The 24,405-nt window shown below is 44.0% G+C and overlaps 3 protein-coding genes across 3 annotated transcripts; 2 read left to right on the top strand and 1 right to left on the bottom strand.

Annotated features, from left to right (window-relative positions):
* Positions 1-2,693: 2,693 nt before the first annotated feature.
* On the top strand, positions 2,694-6,885 carry LOC102707721 (pentatricopeptide repeat-containing protein At4g18520, chloroplastic). Its single transcript, XM_006663217.3, has 2 exons — positions 2,694-4,888; positions 5,715-6,885. The coding sequence occupies exon 1, from the start codon at positions 2,938-2,940 to the stop codon at positions 4,801-4,803; it is 1,866 nt and encodes a 621-aa protein (XP_006663280.1). The 5' UTR covers positions 2,694-2,937; the 3' UTR covers positions 4,804-4,888; positions 5,715-6,885.
* A 1,319-nt stretch (positions 6,886-8,204) lies between these two features.
* On the top strand, positions 8,205-14,188 carry LOC102707441 (MEIOTIC F-BOX protein MOF-like). The gene is made up of 8 exons (XM_015842322.2): positions 8,205-8,458; positions 8,557-9,463; positions 9,643-9,798; positions 9,892-10,087; positions 10,169-10,429; positions 11,466-11,912; positions 11,987-12,088; positions 13,401-14,188. The coding sequence occupies exons 2-7, from the start codon at positions 8,597-8,599 to the stop codon at positions 12,058-12,060; spliced, it is 2,001 nt and encodes a 666-aa protein (XP_015697808.1). The 5' UTR covers positions 8,205-8,458; positions 8,557-8,596; the 3' UTR covers positions 12,061-12,088; positions 13,401-14,188.
* Positions 14,189-16,699: 2,511 nt separating this feature from the next.
* Positions 16,700-18,080, bottom strand: LOC102707163 (histone deacetylase 19-like). Its single transcript, XM_040528784.1, has one exon. The coding sequence runs from the start codon at positions 18,047-18,049 to the stop codon at positions 16,700-16,702; it is 1,350 nt and encodes a 449-aa protein (XP_040384718.1). The 5' UTR covers positions 18,050-18,080.
* Positions 18,081-24,405: the final 6,325 nt, after the last annotated feature.

The following is a 24,405-nucleotide window of genomic DNA, read 5'->3' as shown; positions in this document are numbered from 1 at the left end:
CCAGTCATATGTCCGATCATGTTACCGCTATTACCATTAAATACAATTCATGTGGACGCTGCCATAATTACCATTAGAATGTCATCGTCATTTGATTTTCAACCAAACATAGGAGGTTTCGTGACATCATCTTCACAAAGATTTAAGAATGATTTATGTCTCCCATAGGCATCACCAATGTCCCTCCTAAATAGTGGCAAAGTCTTCACGAATGTTAGCAACGTCTCCGATTGCTCCCAGACGGCATGCAAATCAAGAGAGCCCGAGACCCTGTAAGAGCAGGTACAAAAGCCGGCTTATGGCTATAAACCGGCTATAAATATATCTTACATGTACAAAAACAGGCTATAAGCCGGCTGTAAATATATTTTAATGAGATAAGAGATGAGAGATTTAATGAGATAAGAGAGGAGAGGGAAGAACAGTGGGCTATAGATTTGTAGTCAGCTGTAGCACGAAATCTACGACACAGTGTGTGTATGATAGGTGAGACATGGTAGTATATGTTTTATAGGTAACTATTGTATGAATTGGCTATTAGATTGACTATAGATGAATTGAAGCTAGAAGTTGGCTATACTATTCAACTTGCTCTAACACCACCTTCCGCCAAGGTGTTTCCGGCATCCTTCTAGGATCGTGTGTCGCAACATTTACACACACCTCTTAGAGTGTCCAATTTTTGATCAAGGTGACTAGCTTTAAGCTGAGGTGCTCGGTGCTCCATCGTTTTTAGTTTCTGCTTGTGCAGATTTCAATTATGCTGGAACTTGGACAGGTTCCAACCTCAAGCATAAATTGTGAGAGGATTTGCGATATTCGTGGATAATCATAAATTGTGAGAGGATTTGCGATATTCGTGGATAATCTTGAGAGATATCTAGAAATATACAATGAATTATGTTTAGAGATAATAAATCAAGAGATATGATTTAACGTGGAAAAACTCCTCCAAGTTGAAGAAGAAAAAAACCACGAAAGACAAAGAATACCCAAGAATGACCTATATTTATAGGCGTTGTATAGAACTAGGAGTAATGTATATTTGAGATATAATTTAACATATTTATGTTCCCAGCTGTAAAGCTGCTTTTCCTATATGCATGCTAATTCCGTTTGTAGGAACTACTGAAGTACTGGTGCAATTAACTAGAAATTACAGAAACTATCTTGTACTGTTGACTCATCTACATTTTTCAAGTGGCTTTGTGTCAGTGCGCACACTGCTGTGTGTGATCGTTTGTGTGTTCTTTCCATGCCTGCATGACCAAAATTGTCCTACTCCGTCCCAAAAAGAAAAAGATTTTTGGGTTTTTCGGGCTGAGCGTTTGATCATCCATCTTATTTGAAAATTTTATTAAAAAATTAAAAAATTAGTCATATTTAAAATACTATTCATGTTTTATTATGTAATAACAATAAAAATATTAAACATAAAAAAATTTCAAATAAGATAAAAAATCAAAAATTCTAAAAATACACGTAAATTCGTTTATTTTAGTACAGAGCTTGTAGTAAGCATTGCATTTCCCCATGATTTTGTCTCGATAGATATATAAACTGGACCATAGCCAGCAAAATTATTTGGGCAAAAGGAAATGTATCCAAGTACTACCTACATCCCATGATAACCTCATTTTTCGTTTTTCCTCCAACATTTGACTATTCGTCTTATTTGAATTTTTTTGTGATTAAAATTTTTATTATTACTAGATGATAAAATAAAATATGAATAGTACTTTATACGTGACTAATTTTTTTAAAATTTTTGTATAAACTTTTTAAATAAGTCAAACGTTGGACATAGAAAAACGAAAAATGATATTATTATGAGACGGAAATAGTGAGGAGAATGTCACATCATTATAATGACGGAAAATTGCTGCTTCTCAGAATATCCAATCACTTAATTTGACATTTGTCTCTTCCAGGTTTCAGTTATCTCTTATTTATTTATTTATTTGCCTGCAACGTTTTATTTTTTGTTCATTTATTACGTCCAAATAGTCCCGCTGTAAAAAAAAAAAGCTATAAAAAAGAATCGAATTCATTAGAATTTAGGTAGCATCCCCCCTCATGACCTGCCTGTTAATCGGGGAAAGAACACCCTAAATGGCATATTGAGTTTGAGATTCCCCAATATAAGATGATTTGTTGCGAATTCCTCCCTCCTAATTTAACTTAGTTTAGGCCTTGTTTAGTTGCCAAAATTTTTTGGTAAAAAGGTCGGCTCGAACGTTTGACCGGATATTAGAAGTGGTTTTCGGACAAGAATAAAAAAACAAATTTGAGATTCCGTTTGAAAATCACGAGACGAATCTTTTGAGACTAATTAATCTATCATTAGCACATGTTCGTTATTGTAGCACTTATGGCTAATCATGTCTTAGTTAGACTTAAAAGATTCATCTCACGATTTCCCACATAACTATGTAATTAGTTTTAATGTTCATGTATATTTAATGCTTCATTTAGGTATCCAAAGATTTCTCACATAACTGTGTAATTAGTTTTTGGGAAAAATTTTTGCCTTAGATTAAACTCCTTTCGACGCATAATTTGATACTTGGGCCGAATTTGTTCGGGCCTGAAGATTATTACTGGCAGCCCATCCGGCCCATCTAGTCGGCAGTTTCCTTTTTTTTTTCCATCTTCGTCCACCCGCCCGCAATCCTCACAAAAATCGCCACCTCCATACTCCACTCCACACGACCACACCTCTCTCCAGTCTCCACTCGCCGCCGCCGCCGCCCGCGACGTCTCCGTGCTCGTCGTCCAGAGAGCCGCTGCGGCTGCCGCTACCTCCGCTGCTCGCTTGCTGGGCTTGCGCTCCTCCTGGTCCCGCTCCGTGCGTCGCGGTGGCGTCTTTGCGTTGCAACTCTTCTTCCTCCGACTGACTCCAACCCCCCCGCGCGGCGGAGCGGGGCGAGGATCCAGATGCTATTCTTCTGCCCTGCTTCTCCTCCCCCACCAGTACAGATTGCCTTCCCGCTCCCGCCGTTGCGTACGAACAGCTTCCCCGGCGAGCGCGGGAGCAGGAAGCCGGAGCACCAACGCCTCCGCGCGCAATCTTCCCTGCCAGCCGAGAGACGGTCCCCCCTGCGAGCACGGAGCCACTCAGGAGGTGGCTATGGGTTTGTGGAGCGAGTGCCCTTTGGGGATTCGTCGGGCTCGGCAGCGGCGCCGTGCCTCCCGGACGCCGAGGCGCTCGCGTCCTGGCTGCGTTCCAGCAGCGGCGCGGGCGGCGTCCGGCGAGTGCACGCGGTTGCTGTCCGGTCCCTCGATTGCCTGGGGACGTTCGTGGCCAACAACTTGATCAGCGCGTATGCCAAGTTCGACGAGGTTTTGGATGCGAGGAAGGTGTTCGATGAAATGCCGGAGAGGAGTGTTGTCTCGTGGACAGCGATGATGAATGCGTATCTGAAATTGGGCCACTACGGCGAGGTTGTGAGGCTTTTCTTTGATATGGTGGGGAGCGGGTTGCAAGGTAACAGCTTGACTTTTGTTTGCTTGTTGAAATCCTGTGGCGAGCGTTGCGATGCTAAGCTAGGGCAGCAGGTCCACTGTTGTATTGTCAAAGGTGGGTGGAGCAATGTGATTGTGGACAGTGCTGTTGCGCATTTCTATGCTCAGTGTGGTAATGTTGCTAGTGCTTCAGCTATATTTGATAAGATGGCCTCTCGCGATGTCATCTCATGGACAACAATGATCACAGCTTATGTGCAGCATGGGCATGGGGACCAAGCTCTTAGGATGTTTTCAGAAATGGTGTCGGAAGGATTTCGCCCCAATGAGTTCACCGTCTGCAGTGTCCTCAAGGCTTGTGCAGAAGAGAAAACTGTGAGGTTTGGGAAGCAGCTGCATTGTGCTGTTGTGAAGAAAATGTACAAAAATGATATCCATGTCGGCAGTGCCCTTGTCACCATGTATGCCAGATGTGGTGAAATTTTTGATGCTCAGACAGTATTTGATATGATGCCACGAAGAAACACTATTACATGGACTTCTATGATCTCTGGCTATGCACAAAGTGGCCATGGTGAAAAGGCTATCTTGTTGTTCAGAAAGATGAAGATGCGTCGAGTGTTTGTTAATAACCTCACCATTGTTGGTCTCCTTAGTGCCTGTGGCTCCTTACAATCACTGTATCTTGGAAAGGAATTGCATGCTCAGATAATAAAGAATTCTATGCAAGACAATCTCCAAATTGGGAGTACACTTGTTTGGTTCTACTGTAAATGTGGAGTGTACTCATATGCTGCAATAATTCTTGAAGCGATGCCTGACCGTGATGCCATCTCATGGACAGCTCTGATTTCTGGATACAATAATCTTGGTCATAATGTTGAAGCACTTAAATCATTAGATGATATGTTATGGGATGGTGTAAAACCAAACACCTACACTTACTCCTCAGCTCTGAAAGCTTGTGCGAAATTGGAGGCACTGCAATATGGAAGGAAGATCCACGGCTTTGTTAACAAGACTCAAGATTTCTCCAATGTGTTTGTGGGAAGCTCACTTATTGATATGTACATGAGGTGTGGTAAAGTCGATGAAGCCCGAAGAGTCTTTGACGCGATGCCAGAACACAACTTGGTAACATGGAAAGTGATTATTACAGGATTTGCTCAGAATGGCCTATGTGAAGAAGCTTTGAAGTACATGTACCTAATGCAGCGAGAAGGGCATGAAGTTGATGACTTTGTGCTTTCAACAGTTCTGACGTCATGTGGAGATCTTCAGTGGAAATCCATCTCCTTCTCTGGCTCACTTGCTGGTTCAGTTTCAGCTAGGAATTAAATTTTCCCATGGCAAAGAAGCTAGCGCTTTTGCAGAAAGAGATTTATGATTTTGCAAGATCAGAAGACATGTTGATCACCAACAGGTAATTTAAGGAGTACATATGTGTATTTGTTCTTTAAAACTACCTTCACTAACTATTTTCCTTTGGTTTCATTTTAAAGCATGTATACCTTCACAAGAAAAAAAAAACTCTGAAATCTTTAGGTTCTTTTTTTATGGGTTAATTAGATTGTTGTCGATGCCTGTTTTGTAAACATTGCATGTAATATTGACTCCTACAATTTCTGGTAAGACGGAGTAGTTAGCATGACGCATTTAATTACTTTTGGTGCATGACATACTTTTATTCTCATTTGTCCTGAACGTTCTTACTTAGCTATAGCCTAGGAAAATAGTTTTTAGCATACCATCTAAATAGTCATAAAAAATTATGAAAAAATTTGACAAGATAGATTAATATAATTTATATCACTACACAAACATGCAAGTTTAAATTCAACTTCTACAAGTTATAGCAAAAAAACAAACAAAACTGAAACTAAATATACGTATATTCATAACTGTTTTTGTTATTTTTGCTATAACTTGTAGAAGTTAATTTAAACTTGCATGCTGGTGGAGTGATATAACTCATACTAAACTATTTTGTTAAATTTTTTCATAATTTTTTATGACTATTTAGATGGCATGCAAGCAACGGGTGTATATACACCCGTGTGCTAAAAAACTGCTTCCCTGTAGCCTGTACACGCCTCCGTGTTTTTGTGCCCCCCTAGCTCTTATAGATTGGTCACTAGACTGTGTTCAGGTTATCAATGAACGTGCTTAAAATTTTAACATAGCTTGATTTATAAATTATTGCTAGTACTTGTAACTGGGACTAATCAATAAACAATTGAATCCAACAGGTAAACATGATGCACTCATGCAACGCCCGCTGCACAGGTAACATTCAAGCAAAACAGCATGGCACATGCCAGGGCAAAAAGTGAGATCATCTTGCGCAAAAACTTTTAGGCTTCAGCCGTGCGTTGGCGCCGACTGATCTCTCCCAGTCCCAGACTCCCAGTCCCAGGGATGTTCGGATGTTCCTAGCGTCGCCACTGACGATTGACGGATTAAGTGGCGCCGTTGTGCCGCTGTGGCTGCGACCTACGATGTTGCGTTTCGTGGAAGTGGAACTACGAAAGGGGAACGAGGAGACGAGGAGTCGAGGACATGGCAAAAAGAAAGAAATAGCTTCCGCGTCCGACGTCGAGATATGGGGCAATGCGGCTGCCAGCCTGGAGCGATCTTCACTAATTCTGCAGCAACGTTCCTTAATCCTTTCTCCTTGACTCTTGGCCTCCTGCTCCTGGGCTGATGGGCCATTAGGCCTGATACGAAGTATTTTCTTTGACCCATTTTATTATACAGGTATATACATATGTATATGTTTTTTGGGGGCCCCTTGATTTCATGGGCCCTAGGCCATCGCCCCTCTCGCCCTGGCCCAGGAACGACCCTGAATAAAAGCATGAAACAGCTTCTGTACCTCTTCCAGTGAAATCCTTCCACTTACCCCTGGCATAAGAGCAAGCCTGTTCGTACAAAAGCTTGGGTAATCGAAGAATGAAGCGTACACTGGCCGACTACTGGAGCGCTGGCCCTTCAGACCAGCCATTCCTGCGGCTGCTGCCCCTGCTCCTGCCCTCCCCAAACTGCACGAAGATCCTGGAAGCCTCACTCATCTGAGGGGAAGGAAGTTTGGCAGGGTGACCTCACATACCAGCAAGCCACAGCCACCATGCGCTACATGCCGCACCATGCCACTGCCCCTGGACATGCTCTTCCCATCGATGCGTCAGCATCAGGCACTCAGGCGAGATGGTGTGCAGCTCGGCACTCCATTTGTTGAAGCTCTAGAGTGTGATGCTCAAAACAACCGTTCTATCATCACTTATATTAAGGGTTGCTAAATTTGCTAGAAGTTTAGCCTCAGCTAGGACCTGATTCTGTTGTTACAAAGGACAATGTTGTAAAACAGTTGCTGGATGGCCCGATGGATTATATTGCTACTAGTGCTATACACGTGCTAACACTACGAGTTAATTTAATAATATAAATAAGATATTATGATTTTTTTAAATATAGTCATATATAAACTAAACATTTGAATTTATTTTCTACCAACCATTTATTAATTTTATTATTTGAACTAACTATGACAAAATAGTAGTAATTACTATAACTTTGTATAATTAATTATAGGTTAAACCATATTGTAATAAATATGTGTACTCGATATTTTGGAGTTGATGGTTTAAACAATGACATTAATGTTTTTGGACCAATTACCATTACTCACCGAACAACTACAAGGCAGAGCACCTATTGTTCAATTCACTATACAACGTGGGATATTATCTAGCTAATGGTGTATATCCAGAGTGGGCCACATTCGTCAAAATAATCAACGGACCTCCAAGTGCTAAGCATAAATTGTTTGCAGTCCATCAAGAAAGAGCAATAAAAGATGTGGAACGAGCTATCAGGGTTTTACAAATTTGGGCCATCATGCGTCACCCAGCACGACTAGGAGAACAAGAACAACCCGCTGATATTATGTATGTATGTGTTATTTTATACAATATGATAATAGAGGATGAGAGGGCATTATGACATACCCGATGACCATATGAACAAGGGCAAATTTCCCTGCCTATAACAACACTGGATCAAGGACCAGTATATGGATTCTCAGTGGTTAGATAAGAATTAGTTAATTAAATTATTAGCATAACAAAATTTCTTATTTATTTTGAGATAAAATTGATAAAAAATTAGATGGAGCGAGTAATTCATAGGATTCAGATCCTCTAACGTGATCACTGATATATAGACCCAGTAAGTAACGAGGTCATATATCAAACACTGCGTTCAACTTTATTTCTCAACCATCTTACACATATTAATGCAACAACAAAAAGTCTAGAATACCATTAACTTTCTTAAATCTTAATGTAATTGTCAAACACTTTATCTAGTTTCAATACATTTGTTCTTTACTTTTACTTTTATAGATTCCAATATAATATTACTTTAAAATAAACTTAGATTAGAATAAATAAATATAAAATTATTTTTGAGACGAGAATAGTACTCCCTCCAATAAAAATATTTATAATCTAGGTTAATATTTGATCAAACTTCTAAAATTCCGACAAGTCAAATCGTGTTAAAATAAATTTGTAAAATCTAATAAGTTTATGATATTATGATAATATTTTTAAAGAAGAATATATGTATATCATTTGTCTTGTATTTATCCTAAGTATTTATGAAATTATTTATATTTGGAATTTTAGAAGTTTTAACGAAATCATGTTCTAAAGTACAAATATTTGTGAGGGGAGTGAAATCACCGCTCTCAGCCTGCGGTTGATCGCGAAAAGCCGAAAACCCCAAACCTCGCCCCTTCCTCTTCACTGCCTTCTAGAAGCTTCTAGAGCATAAAGGACCTAGGCAGCGCAAGCCACCGCGCACGGTCTTCCTACCACTACCGGCCGGCAACGGCCAGAGGTGGCCGCCGTCCTGCCGGCATCGTGGTCGTGGAAGGAGGCACCCGCTGCTGACCACTCTGCCCTCTACTCCGAGACTCCGAGTTCCACAGGTGAAGAAATCTCAGCTAAAGATTTTATCCATCTTCAGGTGATGCAGCGAGGAATCCATCTCTGATGCTTTCTCCGTCTTGTGCGCCGCCCATCTCAGTGCTCCAGCAAGCACCGGCGCTCGCCACCTGTTCGACGGAATGCCGCAGCCGCGGGGCGGAGACGATCGGCTCGGCGCCCTCCCGGACGAAGCCTTGCAGCACGTGCTGTCCTTCTTGCCGCTGCCGGAGGCCGTGCGGGCCAGCGCGCTCGCGAGGCGCTGGCGCCACCTGTGGAGGTCCATGCCCGTCCTGCGCATCACCGGCGAGGGGAGGGTGCTCAACCGGCGTGGCGTCAGGCGGCTGAACAGGTTTGTGAACCACCTGTTGCTCCTCCGTGACCGCAGCGCGCGCCTGGATGCGTGTGAGATAAAACTCGGTACTTTCCGGAGCCAGGACGATCCACTTATCAACCTGTGGATTCGCCATGCGCTGCTGTGCCAAGCTCGACTCCTACAGGTTCATCTAAGCGTGGATAACAACAGCTTTGAACTGGAAGGCCTGTCTCTTGTCTCCAGGTATTTGACAAGGTTGGAGCTTTGCAATGTGGTGCTGAATAACTGCTTCCTCAATTATTCGACCTGCCCGGCACTGGAGGAACTAGTGATGAGGAGTTGCCATATTGAATCTGGCAGAATCTTGTCTGAATCCCTCAAACGGCTGTCCGCAGTTGGCTGCGTATTTTCTTCCTATCCTCGGACTCGAATTTCACTCCCAAGTCTTGTTGCGCTGGAGTTAACTGCACTTTGGGGGAGTACCCCTGTTCTGGAAAGTATGCCATCATTGTTAACAGGATCTATAAAACTCACTGACTGTGATGATCAGTGTGGTAAAGAAGAATTTGGGGGTTCATGTGATTATAACGTTTGTGACAATTGTGGTGGTAATGAGGCCAGCACCGGACATTGTGTGGTACTTGAGGGATTGTTAGAGGCAGAAAGCTTGGAGTTGATTGCCATTCCTAGAGTGGTAAGTTCACACTTACATCTTAACATTTCATTTTATGTCTGCTCAACTATGTCCCTTAAATACCTAATTAAGCAGCACCAGATACCATCTTGTTTCAGTGGAGCAATCAATGGGCCATTTCTGATGACTGATCATTGTAGTGTGTTTGTCATACTTTTCCATTTGTTATTATTTTCCAGTTCATATTTAGAAGGGATTTGATGTGGTGCCCAACATTTGGTAAGTTGAAGACGTTGTTACTCAGTGAGTGGTGTGTGGCAAATGATCTTGTTGCACTGATATGCTTTCTGCAACATACACCTGTTCTAGAGAAGTTCACTCTCCAACTTTGCGAGGTATGCATTTTATACATTTGATGAATACTTCTGTTTAAAGATATGATGCATGGACTATGGGCCATTGAATTTATATTATGTTGTTTGGTACAGACACCTGTGAATTGGATGGAAAAGGAAGGGGGTTACAACCCAACAGAAAATCCGTTTGCATCTGAGCAACTTAAGGTAGTTGAAGTCAAGTGTGAAAAGTTTGATCTGAGAGTTCACAAAATTATAATGATCTTCAGTACATATAGCTTAAATATTGAGCAAATCTATGTCCAACGAAGTGTGAGACATTCTGAAGGTAACATGGCCGACGCTTTTACCATCTAGTCTCCAATTTCAGTTGTGATGATTAATGGTAATAATAACGATGAATCTACAGAGCCTACGGATGATTCAGGAGCTGGACCTTATCTATTTCAGACTCCACAAGTCTCCCCCCTGGAGAATGCTCGATTGAATAGTACAATTGATCAACTGTTAGCTCAGGAGGAGTTATTAGCACAGAGACAGAAACAGCAGCAGGCCTTATCTCAGTTTCAGTGGTGGCGACGGATCCTCTGTGAGATCAGAGCCCAGCTTTCAGAATATTCTGCTCCTCCCCTTTCTCATAGGGCTCCACAAGCTGATCTTTATCCTGAAGGTCTGTCTCACACCAAACATCCTAAATGCTTGGATTTGTAGAACTTTTACTCATGCTAGTTTTCTGAAATAATATCATTTTGAGGGGACAGCTAAATAAGTTTTTTTAGTGGTTCTAGCACCTTGTTGGCAAATGGAAAGCGATATTTTTAGGAATATTGTTTTTAATGGAAAATTGTAGAAATGTTTGACAGGTGAACAAAACCACAGATTTAGAATAATTTCAGCATTATGGTAGAGATCACGTGGAACTAGTCCAGCCAACATGGGCATATCGTCCATGTCACAACCGATAAGCTGTCCAGCCTAGCGCCACATCAGGGGAATGGTGCATATTGCACTATGTCGCTTCAATTGCACACAGGTCACGTCAAACTTGGCTAGTTCGACCGATACAACTTCCAAACACCAAAACACGTCACACAGGCTGAGTACGACTAGGCTCAGGCGTATGTTGTATCTGATGAGTACAACCTACCACAATTGAAATGGTTGGGAACTACTTCATGCTGTTGGCTTTTGTTTTCACCTGGCATACCAGCCAGAGGTGGTTGGGGCAGTCTTGGTGCGTTGGGGTGGTGGCACATAGCAGCGGGACCTACTACCCGCACTAGCCTACACTGGTGGGCCAATGAATCAAGGGTGGCTAGTCAGCAGTGAGGGTTGACCACTTGGCCAGCAATGGGCGACTAGATGGGATTGATGAACAGTGTAGGCTCCTGTTTAAATTTGAGGGTAATACTTTGTTTATGTCAATATTATACTAAGATAAGTCAAGTTGTAATTATTTATAGGATTAAATTGAATCATTCTTTAGAGAGGTTTAGAAGTTAGTCCACATTAGACCACATAGGGATTGTGAACAGTATATTTACTTTAGTTTCGAATGATTATATATTAGTTGTTATTAAGATTTATTTTACACAAATTAGGGATTACAAACTGTGTATTTACTTTAGCACCCAACAGTTATACACTAAATTGTCTTGAGTTTGATCCATAAAGACATAATAAACATTTTTTTGATGTTGGATCAGACATGTCAGGTAATGTGATGTTCAGGGTTTTCTACGGCGATGGATTTGTGCAATATTGTGACAGCGGGGTTGATTTAACCAACTTCCAGTATGTTGATTCCAGTTTGAATTCATCGGAGCTAGTGATGTTCTATGATGTGCTAGGATGGTTACATCATCTGTTGGGTATTAATCCTGCGGAACGACTAGTCGTGAAAGCTGTGTGGCCTGTTAGGGGTGAGACAGGATGGAAGTGGGATTTATTGGAGGTGAAATCTAACCTGATATGGATGAAGTTTGTTGCCACCGAGTTGTCCAGAGGGTATGGCCGCGGGTTGCTTGTACAAAAGAGAACGGCTGATTTAACACCAGGTGTGTCTGGTGATATGGCTAGAGTGGGGATCTCCTACCAGCCAACTGCAACAGACTATGACACGTTGCACAGACGACACTACTTGCACATGATTTGTAAGTTCATTGATGCTTGGTTTATTTACTTTAACAAAATGTCCTCTCTCATAGTTCCTCATATATCATGTCAGCAACCACGCCGATGGAATCACTGTGTGAGCCATCTCCCCCAGACACAGAAAATGAGCAATTTCTTTGCAGCTGAACCTGAGTTACAACAGTGGGGATTATTGGTAAGATACACCATCGTCTTTTTGCTTATGCTTATGGTTATAAGCCAAAATTTGAATTTTCAACCTTAAATTTAGAGTTTATTTTGGGTCTTTTGCATTGTAGTTTATTTTTTAGCCTTGGCTTTTAGATCGCTAAGAATACATATATAAAAGTTTTATTCATAAATTATCTTTCGTTTGTAAATATGTCGTTTGGCTTAGAAAAGCCAAACAGTCACCCCCATACTCTGCCAGACAGACTCATGGCATCATGTCCCCCAAGCAGACCAGATACATTCACATATCAGACTTAGCGTCAACAATTACTGTGTAGTTGCGCGTATGCATGCTGTACTTCTACTTAATTTCGCAGTTGTGGTACTATTATTAACAATTTAGACTGATGACTATTATGCAACGCTTTCTTTTAAGTGACTTGATATTACAATTCACGAGTCTTTAATGAACTATTTGAAGTGGCTTGACATACTCCCTCCGCCGCGAGAAAAAAAAAACTTTTAGGGGTGAATATACATAACTGGGTATTCAGATTCTAGAAATTGATTCTTTTTTGACTGAGGGAGTAGACCACAAATTTGCTCTCTCTTATTGGTGCTTGCTAATACCACGTGAAACTATTCATGACAATTGCACACCCTGCGAGAAGCCTTGAATATCTGATGTACTAGCCAACAAGTACAAACTTGGCACAATATAGTTTGTGAACATAATTTGTGCACTGTCCCGATCTCTCTATTTAAGCAAAAGATGAAGGGAGATAATTCACAAGAGTAGAAGTTCCCTTTCATTATCGTACTAGCCAAGAAATATATCTAAATGATTCTATATTGGCACTTCTGCAGAAAAATATTGACACACCATGATTGTGGAAAACAAAATTAAGGATCTTTTGAATCAAAGGATTTGCGCACCAGTTCCGTAGGATTCAAATTCTATAGGAACTTATCCTATTGGAGTTTATCAAATCATATGAAATTTCTAAGAATGACACAATGCATGTAGATTTTTGAGGGAAGTGAGCAAGAGTTCATCCTCTTGAAAAATTTGAGCATACTTCTCTTATCCAATTCCTATGTTTTTCCCGAGGTCTATTCAAACGATTATTCGAATATTTTTTGTGTTTGGCTGCCTCTGTTTTAGACTTGCATTCTTATCAGTTTCAAAGGAGCACTTACTTGATATTGGTTTTTCCATGCAACCACCAATTGATTGCTTTGTATTGTTTTCTCCGTGCTGTTGATGGATGGCTCATAGCAGTGTTCCATCATGTAGAAACCTCTTTCATTTGATGAACTGAATGTGGATATGGCAGGTATGGACCTCCGATAAGCTAAGAAGTCGAGTCTGGCAAAATAACACCTGCTGCCTATGATAAGCATCAGGAATCTGCTCGAGCTGGTCACATACAGCCAACTCAAGATGGTGACATGGAAGACGACCACTTTGATCAGAGGCGAAGGTAGTCGAAAATATCACCGAGGTTATCTCCATGGCATATCACAGTGAACCACGGATCTAAATAGTGATTTAGTAGAGATTTTAGGAATTTTATCAGATCGACTGAGCTGATGAATAGGGGACGCTTTCCCTACCTAGGAGCTACAGAAAGAGATGAACCAAATAGTCCTCTGAATAAAACAACGGCTAACACTATGATTCTAGTAAAATATAACATGGGTGAAAAGAGACTGTGTAGCCTCTACCTAGAGTTCTTCCTCAGCTCATGTATAGCTCTCTTTTACACTCATATAAATAACTTTTACTCAATTCTATATTTCATGAAATCAGCATACTATATGCCAGTTCCTAAAAAACCAGCATCAAACTATCAATGTATGATCGGGATCCTCTGCACTGGAGGTAGCAATGTATAGGATGAACAGTGCTCGGCGTTGGGGAGCTTTGGTAGCCATTTGATCAAGATCGAACGGTTCACGTCCCCTGCTACAGCAACTTTACTACAGTAATAACTAGTGTTTGTGGTACTGTATCTATACTAAATTGACACTATTCATTGCGATGATTTACTATGCTATTCATAAGTGATCCTTGGCCTGACAGTTGAGGATCTGGATCCGTCAATATAAATCATACTTCTTCCGTTCCAAAGTAAGTTTATTTTTTTAGTTTTTTGATATAATCTTTGAGTCTTCGTTTTATTTGAAATTTTTTTGCGATTAATATTTTATTTTTATTAGACGATAAAACATGAATAATACTTTACACGTGACTAGTTTTTTTGAATTTGTATATAAAATTTTTAAATAAGACAGATGGTCAAATGCTAGACATAGAATGATGATCACCCATGTAACAGTATTTTATGGTCTATATGGAAGGCCCAATTCACTTAAGGCCAACAGAATAAGGCCTACAATGTCAGTAGAGGTCTAGGTGCGCTACAGCACCCCTTTTGCCACAGAATGATATCCTCTGTGTTCGAAGTTATGGTGTGCATCTTTTGTTAGTGACATATGGGTCTGCCATTGCTCACTTCTTGCTATTGCCAAAGCGTAGCTCAAAGTAGTCGTTGCCATGGAGCTTGACGGAGATGAGCTTGCGATGGTGGTAAAAACTTTTGCCACTATTGAGTGGAATCCTTATCGCCGTTATCTTCCAACAATGACCATAGTAAGGAGGAGCTCAAGCAGGCATCCATGGGGCGGCCAGACCTCGTGATCGGCTCCGGCACATCAGAGCTCAAGCTCGTGATGCTTAGGTTGGATCCGAACAAGAGAGAGAGGAGGTCAAAGTAGGTACTCTTTCATAATGTAAGATCTTTCATAATGTAAGATGTTTAACTTTTTTAGTTGTAATGTTTAATCATTTGTCTTATTCAAAAAAATTATGAAAATATCATTTATTTTGCTTGTGACTTATAACTTTATTATTAAAAGAACTTGAAACACAACTTATTATTTTTTATATTTATACTAAATTTTTAAATAAGATAAATAATCAAACGTTGCTAAAAAAAATCAAAAATCTTACGTTATGAAACAGATATGTGATACGAAATGAAACAGATATGTGGTACGAAGCAAGTAGCAGAAGCCGCAACGCTTGAGACGAACGGCGGGAGGGGATGCCGGTGAACTCCTGCACCGGCCATCGATCACCAACTCATGCAGCTCGCTGTGTTTTTAGTTACTTTTTTTTTTGTTGTAACGCCACAAGGCACCATCTAGATTGTCAAAACTGCTCAAGGAGTGACACGTGGGATGAAACTAGTCGTTACTCATAGATTCAAGCATCGAAAATTTCGATAGCACCCATTGGAACTTCTCATCAACACCTAGGAAATTCTCAGATGATCATCATTGAATCTTTCGATCAAGCCTCTTTGCCAAACAAAGGAAATTGATAGGAACTTCCGATCACCTCGATCAGAATTTTCAATCACCACTGAACAATAGATATCATTTTTCCTTCTGTGTGCAGTGCTTTGTGTCTCACTCTAACGATTAAGCATATATTTGAGTACTTGGACACACACATCGAGATATGCAAGATCCCCTCTTAATAGTAGGACTTCCCTAGGATTAATTTCAAAGCCAAAAAAACAAAATTATTTGGCTTAATCCCTAAGTATTTTTTTTTCATTTCTTTAGTAGGGGTCACCCGTGCATACCACTTTTCATTTTGAGGACTAAATATGTGGTTAACTCATCAAATATCATTATTCCATCGTATAGTTTGCCATCAATAATCCAAAACCTACAAGGGAGCTAGGTGCACTTTCATCCCAAGTACCGCTTATCCCATTGATCGTCTTCTGTTCGAACTTCTTTCTATTTATCTTATCCCTAATTGCCTTTAAGATACCAGTAAAGGCTTATCTTTCATTTTTAGTGTAATATAAACATAAATATTTATAATTTATTTGGAAAGAGAGAATAGCACATAAAACTATAATCCACAATTAAACTTTAAGGATGGACCAATAAAGAGGAGAAATAACAATAGAGACTACCTTTATATATCACTCTCAACAGAATTCCCCCCCCCCCTCTAAAATTACATGAATATGAGTACAAATATAATTATATTGTGGTTATGATACAATTACAATATAACTAGTGTATAACTAGCTGTAAAGCCTCGTGTATATAAAAATTACTGTACATAGCTTACACTTAGTTACGTTAGAATTATATACTAATTAGTATATGCTAGTTACATAGTAATTGCATTATAAATTATTGTAGTTAATTATAGTGTAATAAATGTTCGTGTGATTTTATTAAATGACAAGCAATCACAACAACAGTTTACATGTGATGCATGTAGTTCAGACGTCAGGCGTGTGCTGACGTACGCCTACATTTTAAGGGCACACATAGTGCTCCTACATGATAAGCGACTCAGGCTCAGTCACGTAGGAGCCACGACTTCAGCTCGGCTCGTGGGAGTGTTATGCAGAGCTGCGCGCCTCCTGCAGAAGATACAGGCGTCTCGGCTTGGAGCCATCGGCTTTTGCGCGGGGTGCCACATTATGAGCATGAACGCTTGGTCTTGTCGCTTCGTCGTCCCGAGGCAGAAATCCATGGCTATATAGTAGCTTGCAGTGTAGACCGTGGTGTCTAATAGAGGCTTGGGCTCACGTGGCAGCTAGGGGTCGGGGGTGCCGTCCAATGTGCGTGCCCTAGACTTGTCCATGATGAGGCGGTGCAGCCTCTGCGCGGAATCCTCGTCTTCCAGGCTCGGAGGATGCTCGTAGTAGAGGTCGTCGCCGGCGGCGGCGGCGCTGCTGCTGCGTCGCTCGTGGAACTGCACGCTCGGCGCGAGCTCGAGGCCGGAGAGGCGCTCGAGGACCTGCTGCATCGTTCCCGGCGCCGCGTTTCTGCACTTCTTCTTCGCCGGCGCCGGTGGTATCTTGTAATGGAGCTTGTACCCCTGGTTCAGGTAGAAGTCCTCGTAGCCGTGACGGGGTATCTCGTCGGGGAGCTCCCTCTCCTTGCCGAGGGCGACCGCCGTCTCGTAGCACCACGTGGAGGCGACGTGGTTGATGGTATAGCCGCCGCCGCCGAGGAGCAGCAGCGGCAGGTTGAACCCCCGGAGGAAGCTGACGCACTCCCCGTGGCCACGCACCGACAGCTCCATGCCACCGAGCCGGTCGCCGGACAGCGAGTCGGCGCCGCACTGCAGCACGATGGCTTCCGGCCGGAACACCTCCATGGCCTTGGTGACGATCGGCTTGAACATCGCGTGGTAGCCTTCGTCGCGGACGCCGTAGTCCAGCGGCACGTTGACGCGGTAGCTGTCGCCGTCGCCGACGGCGCCGGTGCCCGGGAAGAACGCTTGGCCGTTCCGGATCCCGTAGCGATGGAACGACAGCGTCATGACCCGGTTGGACTCCGCGAAGGCCTTCTCCACGCCGTCGCCGTGGTGCGCGTCGATGTCGACGTAGATCACGCGCTGGAAGCGGCCGAGGAGCTCGTTGACGGCGAGCACGATGTCGTTAACGTAGCAGAAGCCGCTGGCCATGTCCTGGCACGCGTGGTGCATGCCGCCGGACCAGTTGATGGCGATGTCCGAGTCGCCGCCGACGAGCGCGCGCGCCGCGGCGAGCGACCCGCCTGCGTAGCTGCGGCAGTACTCCCAGAGGCGGTCGAACGCCGGGCAGTCGTCGCCGACGCCGTGGCGCCTGGCCTTCTTCTGGAGCGGGCCGTCGTCGGCGTAGCCCTCCGGGGTGAGCTCGCGGAGGAGGCCGACGTACTCCGACGAGTGGAAGCGGCGGATCTCCGCCTCCGTGGCGGGCCTCGTGCGGAGGCGGCGCATGTCGCCGAGCATGCCGTGGGCGCCGACGAGGCTGTGCGCCATGGCGACGCGGGCGGGCACCATCACATGGTCGTCGCTGAACTTGACGTGGGCGATGCCCGGGTCGTAGTAGTAGCTGACCCGCCGCTTCTTGTCGTCGGCGCACGACGGCGACGGCAGCGAGTTGCCGCCGGTGTCCATCGAACCGGAGCTTCTTGACAGATTGATTCAACAAAATGCAGCAATGATGATGAATCAATTTCTCATCTCAAAATCTTGCATATAGTGAGGGACACGCATGAGCCTAGCTCGCACTCGGACATGGACTCCCACTCCGATTCGGCAACCGAATTGCAACCGTATCGTCAACGAAATAGCAGAGAAAAAGTTTATCATGTGGTGTACTCTCTCGATCAAAAAAAGGACTTTTGCTTTTTGATTTTTGTGTTTAGCGTTTGATATCTGTCTTATTTAAAAAAACAAAAAATCACTTTAAACTATTTATGTTTTATTATCTAATAACAATTAAAATATTAATCATCAAAGATGAACAATCATATAAAACTGAAAAATAAGTTTATTTTAAGATGGGGAGAGTATAGAGTAATAATCACAATTTGAGAAAATACCGTGTGCTAGATTTTTTTTTTCTGTAACCAATTGGATTTAAGCTGTATTTCTATTGAGCTTCCGGAAGCATCGTTAGTGTTAATTCTTGCAAGCCACTTTCAGATACTGACTTCTGCATGGATGTTGTCAGCTCGATCAATCATCAGCCAGATCTCTAAGGCACCTACGTGACGAGTGGTCACTGCTTTTGTGTGGAGGTGAGAGGAGGCTAAGGACATTGACCGCAGCGTCACCCCACCGGGTTACCGCGCTGCCATGGGCTGCAGTCACCGTGTCGACCCGCCACCGTCGTCTACTCGCCCATGAGGGACAAAGAGGAGCCAGAGATTGAGAGTGTGTGGGAGCTACAGCTTGTTCTGTATTCGAGTGGGCTTTTAGCCTTTTTGGGCGTTCAATTTCTCCACGGGTGTAAACCCTTCCATGTCCCGTCCCCGACCAAAATTGAGGCCAAGGCCCTGAATCCCTGCAAATCACATCACCCTCCAGAATAGCTCCTTAGAGCATCTCCAGGAGATGCTCCATATTTGATCATCCAAATACCGATTCTCATCCATATCCATTTCCACTCCAACAAACTATCTATATTACATCATCGATATCACACTCTCCTATATTTAGTAATATCTTCCAACTAATCTTATATTTGTATTATTAAGGAATATATTTTGAACGAATAATTTTGTTGTTGTTATTTATCGCGATAATAATTAGAAATGGCTATATTTTAATGGATATATGTTTAATTGTCAATTTTGTAATTGATATATTTCATTTGAGTGAAGAAATTTGTAGCAACAAAACAAAATTAAGGTCAACAACGTATCTATCAAGATGTCTTCCTATCCTTTTCACTGCTATCATTCTCATTAATAAAAATGCTGAGGAGAGGACGAAGAGCGATGCGGCCGAGGGAGAACGCAGGCGGCGGGCAGCGGGTGACGGGCGGTGTCCGACGGGCGACGGGCGGAGGCGGCAAGCGGTGGCAAGCCACGGCGGACAGGCAACACCCCGAGGAGACATGCATCAATGGGCGGGCGGCGGCGGTGGCAGGCGGGCGACGACCCGAGGACGTAGACAGGTGGCGCTGGATGGGCGGGCGATGAGCGACGATCGAGGAAGGCGGCGCTAGGCTGGCGACGGGCGAGCGACGGGCGACGGCCGATGCAAGCGACAGAGGAGAGGTGGCGGGGACTAGATCTGGAGCACGGGAGTGGGAATGGTGTGAGGAGAGAGACACGCCATTTTTGGGATTTCTCTCTCCTTGTTTGGCGGACGCGCTATTGTTGGCGGACGGCATGGCGGATTCGCTGGAGCTCATTTTTTTTAACTGTGTACGCTAAATTTAAAATGGAGGATTGGATGGCTGCTCTCCTGGGAATGCTCTTAGTACTAGCAGTAAAGGTGTTCCCATGCTAGGTTGAATGGAGGATGGCTAGAATTTTCATTCTCAATTTAAGAAAAGTAGTAAAATACCATTACATTGTTAACAAATTTAAAAACGTTGCAAAGAGGACGCACGTTTAAAATAGAAGTAGTAAAATACCAATACATTGTTACCAAATTTAAAAACGTTGGAAAAAGGACATAAGTTTAAAGTTTAGACATTTTCACATGTCAGAATTGTGGGGAGTTGATGGTGTGGTTGTGGTAGAGCCACCACTCCACCACTACTATTTTTTTAAGGAGTATAGGTTGAATATTGCCCCTTTCAATGGGATGATAACTCTTAACAAAGAATTAACTTACAGAAAAAAATTAACCAAATGCATCCAAATCAACTAAACCAAATTTATCACTAATAAAGAAACTGACTCCCACATAATCCGTACCCATTGTGCTACAGTGCCATCACCCCGCGTGATTGGGCCCATAAGCCCATAACATGCTGAATTTTAATGTGAATCTGCTGGAAGACAACAGTCAAATAGTACAAACAACTCCAAGATTCTAGCATTAGGGGGTGTTTAGATCGCTAGGACTTTTTTTTCCCAATCACATAGAATGTTTAGACACTAATTAGAAGTATTAAATATAGACTATTAATAAAACCCACCTCATATTCTAGACTATTTCGCGAGACGAATCTATTGAGCCTAATTAGTTCATGATTAACGAATGTGGTGCTACAATAAACATTTGCTAATCATGGATTAATTAGGCTTAAAAAATTTATCAAAAAAATAGCATTTATTTATACAATTAGTTTTGTTATCCGTCTATATTTAATACTTCTAATCTACGTCTAAATATGACAAGGGACGAAAAAAAAATTACTTGATCCAAACAGCCTCTACTATCCTGGCACAACAAATGAGATGTTACAGGCATGACCATATGCATACATACATGTCATATGGCTATGGCATGTATGGAAACAAGTCTGCTCTATAGGAAATGCATGATATATATCCTACCTAGCTCACGTAAGAAATATTCACTCGGTCCTAAAATATAGCTAATTTTATATTCAAATCTTGTTCCAAATATAGCTACCTAGAATATGAAATGGGCGAATTTTACTCCATTAGAGCAGGCACAATAGCAGGCTATAAGACAGCTATAAGCATATTTTAAAGAGATAAGAGGGGAGAGAGAAGAGAGGTGAGCTACTAATTTGTAGTCAGCTGCACATAGACTCCAAAACAAAATATGTGTATAATATGTGAGATCATGTATTGATGTTTTGTAGATAACTATTGTATGAATTGACTATTAGATTGACTATAGATGAATTGGAGCTAGTAATTGACTATACTATTAAACTTGCTCTTTGTCACGCCCAGAAATTTACACCAAATTTCTAAACAATAGCATGTATTGAATCTCGGTCCAGGAATCAGCCCGAGTACACACTATGACAAATTAATACACAGTTCCACAACTTAAAAACAAATAAAAACACTTATCTATCGAAATACAGCAGAAAAAGAAAACAAAGCTAAAACCATCTAATCTTCAGCTTCAGCTGGCGATGACGGCTCCACACCACAGGCATTCTAGACGGTGGACTGAACCTCACTTCAACCTTGGGAACAACCTTCTTCTGACTTCTGACTCAGGCTCTGGCACTTGCTCTGGTGGGGGAAAAATTAAGCAAGGCTGAGTACAAACCACCGTAGTCAACAAGTAACACCCAAGAGAGGGAGATTAGTGAATGCAATAGGGTGTCAAAGATAGGCTAAGGTTAAATTGCACAAAGCTGCAGTAATTTAGCAAAACAGTAAATAAAATAGACTAAAATAAAAGTAAAGTAAATATTTAAAAATAAACATCCGCTGTTCAACGTTACACCACGTTACAACAGGCCCAAACCACTGTCCAGCATTACACCACACTGCAACAGGGTCAACCCTCTGTCCAACATTACACCACGTTGCGACAGACCCAAACCACTGCCAACGTTACACCACGTGCAGGGTCAAACCAGTTCCAAGATTGATAAAATTATTAAAGGGGTTCAACTAATCCCAGTGAATCTGTCAGTTCGCCCAATAACCGCGGGCACGACTATTCGAATAGTTTTACTCTGCAGAGATGTACAACTTACCCACAAGACATGGCTCCCAAGCATGTTACCATGCCCCAACGTATCACCACGATACCTCAGTACGGAAACCATGATAAGACCTTTCACCTAACCCTCTCTAGACAATCGCACCGCACTTCAGGTTTTACCCCCTCCTTTACACCAAGTCGGGCAGTTCTCTCTTGTGCCTTGGTGAATCCGAAGCAGCAGAGGCTTTCGTTACACCACGATTGCCCGTCCATACTCCATCATGCTCACCCTTGCCTTGGTACGTCGAATAGGGACAAGCTAGATTATGAGTCTCACCGTTGCCCATTCTGGCTTGTGGTTAGTACGTGTAAGACTTTCAGGGTTTCCTGAGAACCGGTCCTTAATTGCCATGGTGCGACTCTCAAAACCATGCACCCACAGCCCACCATAAGCAATATTTTAGTTGTTATTAATCCACATCGGGAGATTAATCATGATCACAACCATTAAAGGTCTATCAAAGTGTAACGTTAATTAAATGATAATTGGTGAGCTAGTTGAACTAAGCATGGCTAAGCATTGCCTAACCCTAAGTCTAGTCAATTAACCCTGGGATGACAATAATAATAAGTGGGAATCAACGGATATATATAGGTAAATGCTCAATAGGTAAATAAAGTAAATACCTTTGAATACGATGCATGTTTGAATGTAAAAGCAGGGGATTTTATAATCATAGATTCAATATGATCAAAGAAGGGTGCCACTTGCTTTGCTTAGACCCACGAGGAACTTCGGCGACGACTTCGGGAACGAACGGCGCTGCGACGGGGTTAAAACCTACGACAAACAAAACAGGCTGAAACAACTAAAACAGAGAAAGAAACTATTTTAATGGATTCTTGGTATTTTTTTGGATTTAATGAAACTTGAATGGACCTAAACGGAGACTAGATGAATTAGCTATGAATTTTAGAAGATCAACTGTGTTTTTAAACTAAACAGAAAAACCTTAATTGATTTATTGCGTAATTAATTGGAGGAGCTGACGTCAGCAAGGAGAGAGAGGGAATGCTGACGGATGGGACCCACTGGTTAGTGGCACGATAGAGGGGAAGGGAGTATGACAAGTGGGCTCGGGGAGGAGAGGAGAGAGAGAAAGAAGGGGGTGGCTGACGGGTGGACCCCGTTGGGAAGGGAGAGAGAGGGGAGGGTGTTCGACTGGCAAGCAGGCCCCACTAGCCGGCCACACAGAACAGAGATAAGGGGAAATGGGCGGCGCGGAGGGGGAAGGGAGTGGCCGAGCGGCGGCGGTCGGCGGCCGACGGTGTGGAGGCATGGCGCCCAGCACCGGCGAAGACAACGGCTATGGCGATGGCCAAGAGGCGGCGGAGCACCGCCGTCGACGGTGATAGTGGCACGGAGCGGGCCCGAGGCGGTGTCGGCTCGGGTAGGCGGCGGCGGCGCATCGTGACGACGGGCGGCGGCGACGACCGACGACGGGCGGCGGCGAATGGAAGCGGCGCACGGCGAAGGACGGCGGTAGGCCGAACGTGGCGCACGACGCCGATGGCCAGGCGGCGCGTGCACAGGGGAAGAGGAGAGAGATGCAATGGGACGACGGCGGGGGAAGGCGAGGGCAGCGAAACGACGGTGTCACGGCGACGATGTCGGGTGGAGACCCGGCGGCGGTGGCGCGTGGCCCCTGGCGCCTGCCGACGGCACGGGGAGCCCGGTGGCGGCGGCGAAGAAGAAAGAAGACGGGGAGAAAGAATTGGGGGCGCTCACCGGTGACGGCGAAGGCGAAGGAGAAGGCGCTGGGAAGGTGCGTCGGCGGCGGCAAACGACATGCGCGCGCGACGACGACGCACCGGCCGGCGGTGGCGGCCGAAGTGAAAAAGAGGGAGGGAGAGGCTCACCGGCGGGCGGAGGGCGGCGGCGCATCGGCGACGAGCGGGAATGGGTGATGACACGGCCCCACGATGGCGACCGGCGGTGAGGCGCGAGCTCGGCCGGTGGCGGCGAGGCAATGGGCACAGCGGCGGCTCGAGGAGAGGGGGATTTATAGGTGGCGGCTACCGCGCGTAGGGCGGGGAGGTCGTTGGCAGCGGGCGCGGGAAAGGGGACGACGCCGGGAGAAGCGGTGAGGTGGTTGGCGGCGGCACGCGGATGCGGAGAAGGCGGCACCCGGCAGTTGCGGCGTGGTGGTTGGCGAGCATGCGGAAAGCGACGGCGGCGAAGCGGCGCCGAGGAAAGAAGGGAGGGGCGGCGCGAGCACGGCGGGCGGCACGGCCGAGCGCTCGAGGCTGACGTGGCGTGGCGCGGCTAGCGGCGCGGCGACACGGTGAGGTGCGGCGCGACGGGATAGGTGCGCGGGCGCAGGGCAGCGACTAGCAGTGCGAGCGGCATGGCGCGGCGCAGAGCGGTCGAG

Source organism: Oryza brachyantha, chromosome 11 (genome assembly GCF_000231095.2).
Source record: "Oryza brachyantha chromosome 11, ObraRS2, whole genome shotgun sequence".
Classification (NCBI taxonomy): domain Eukaryota; kingdom Viridiplantae; phylum Streptophyta; class Magnoliopsida; order Poales; family Poaceae; genus Oryza; species Oryza brachyantha.
The sequence above is the reverse complement of the archived record's forward strand: the minus strand, read 5'-3'. Positions and strand labels throughout refer to the sequence as shown.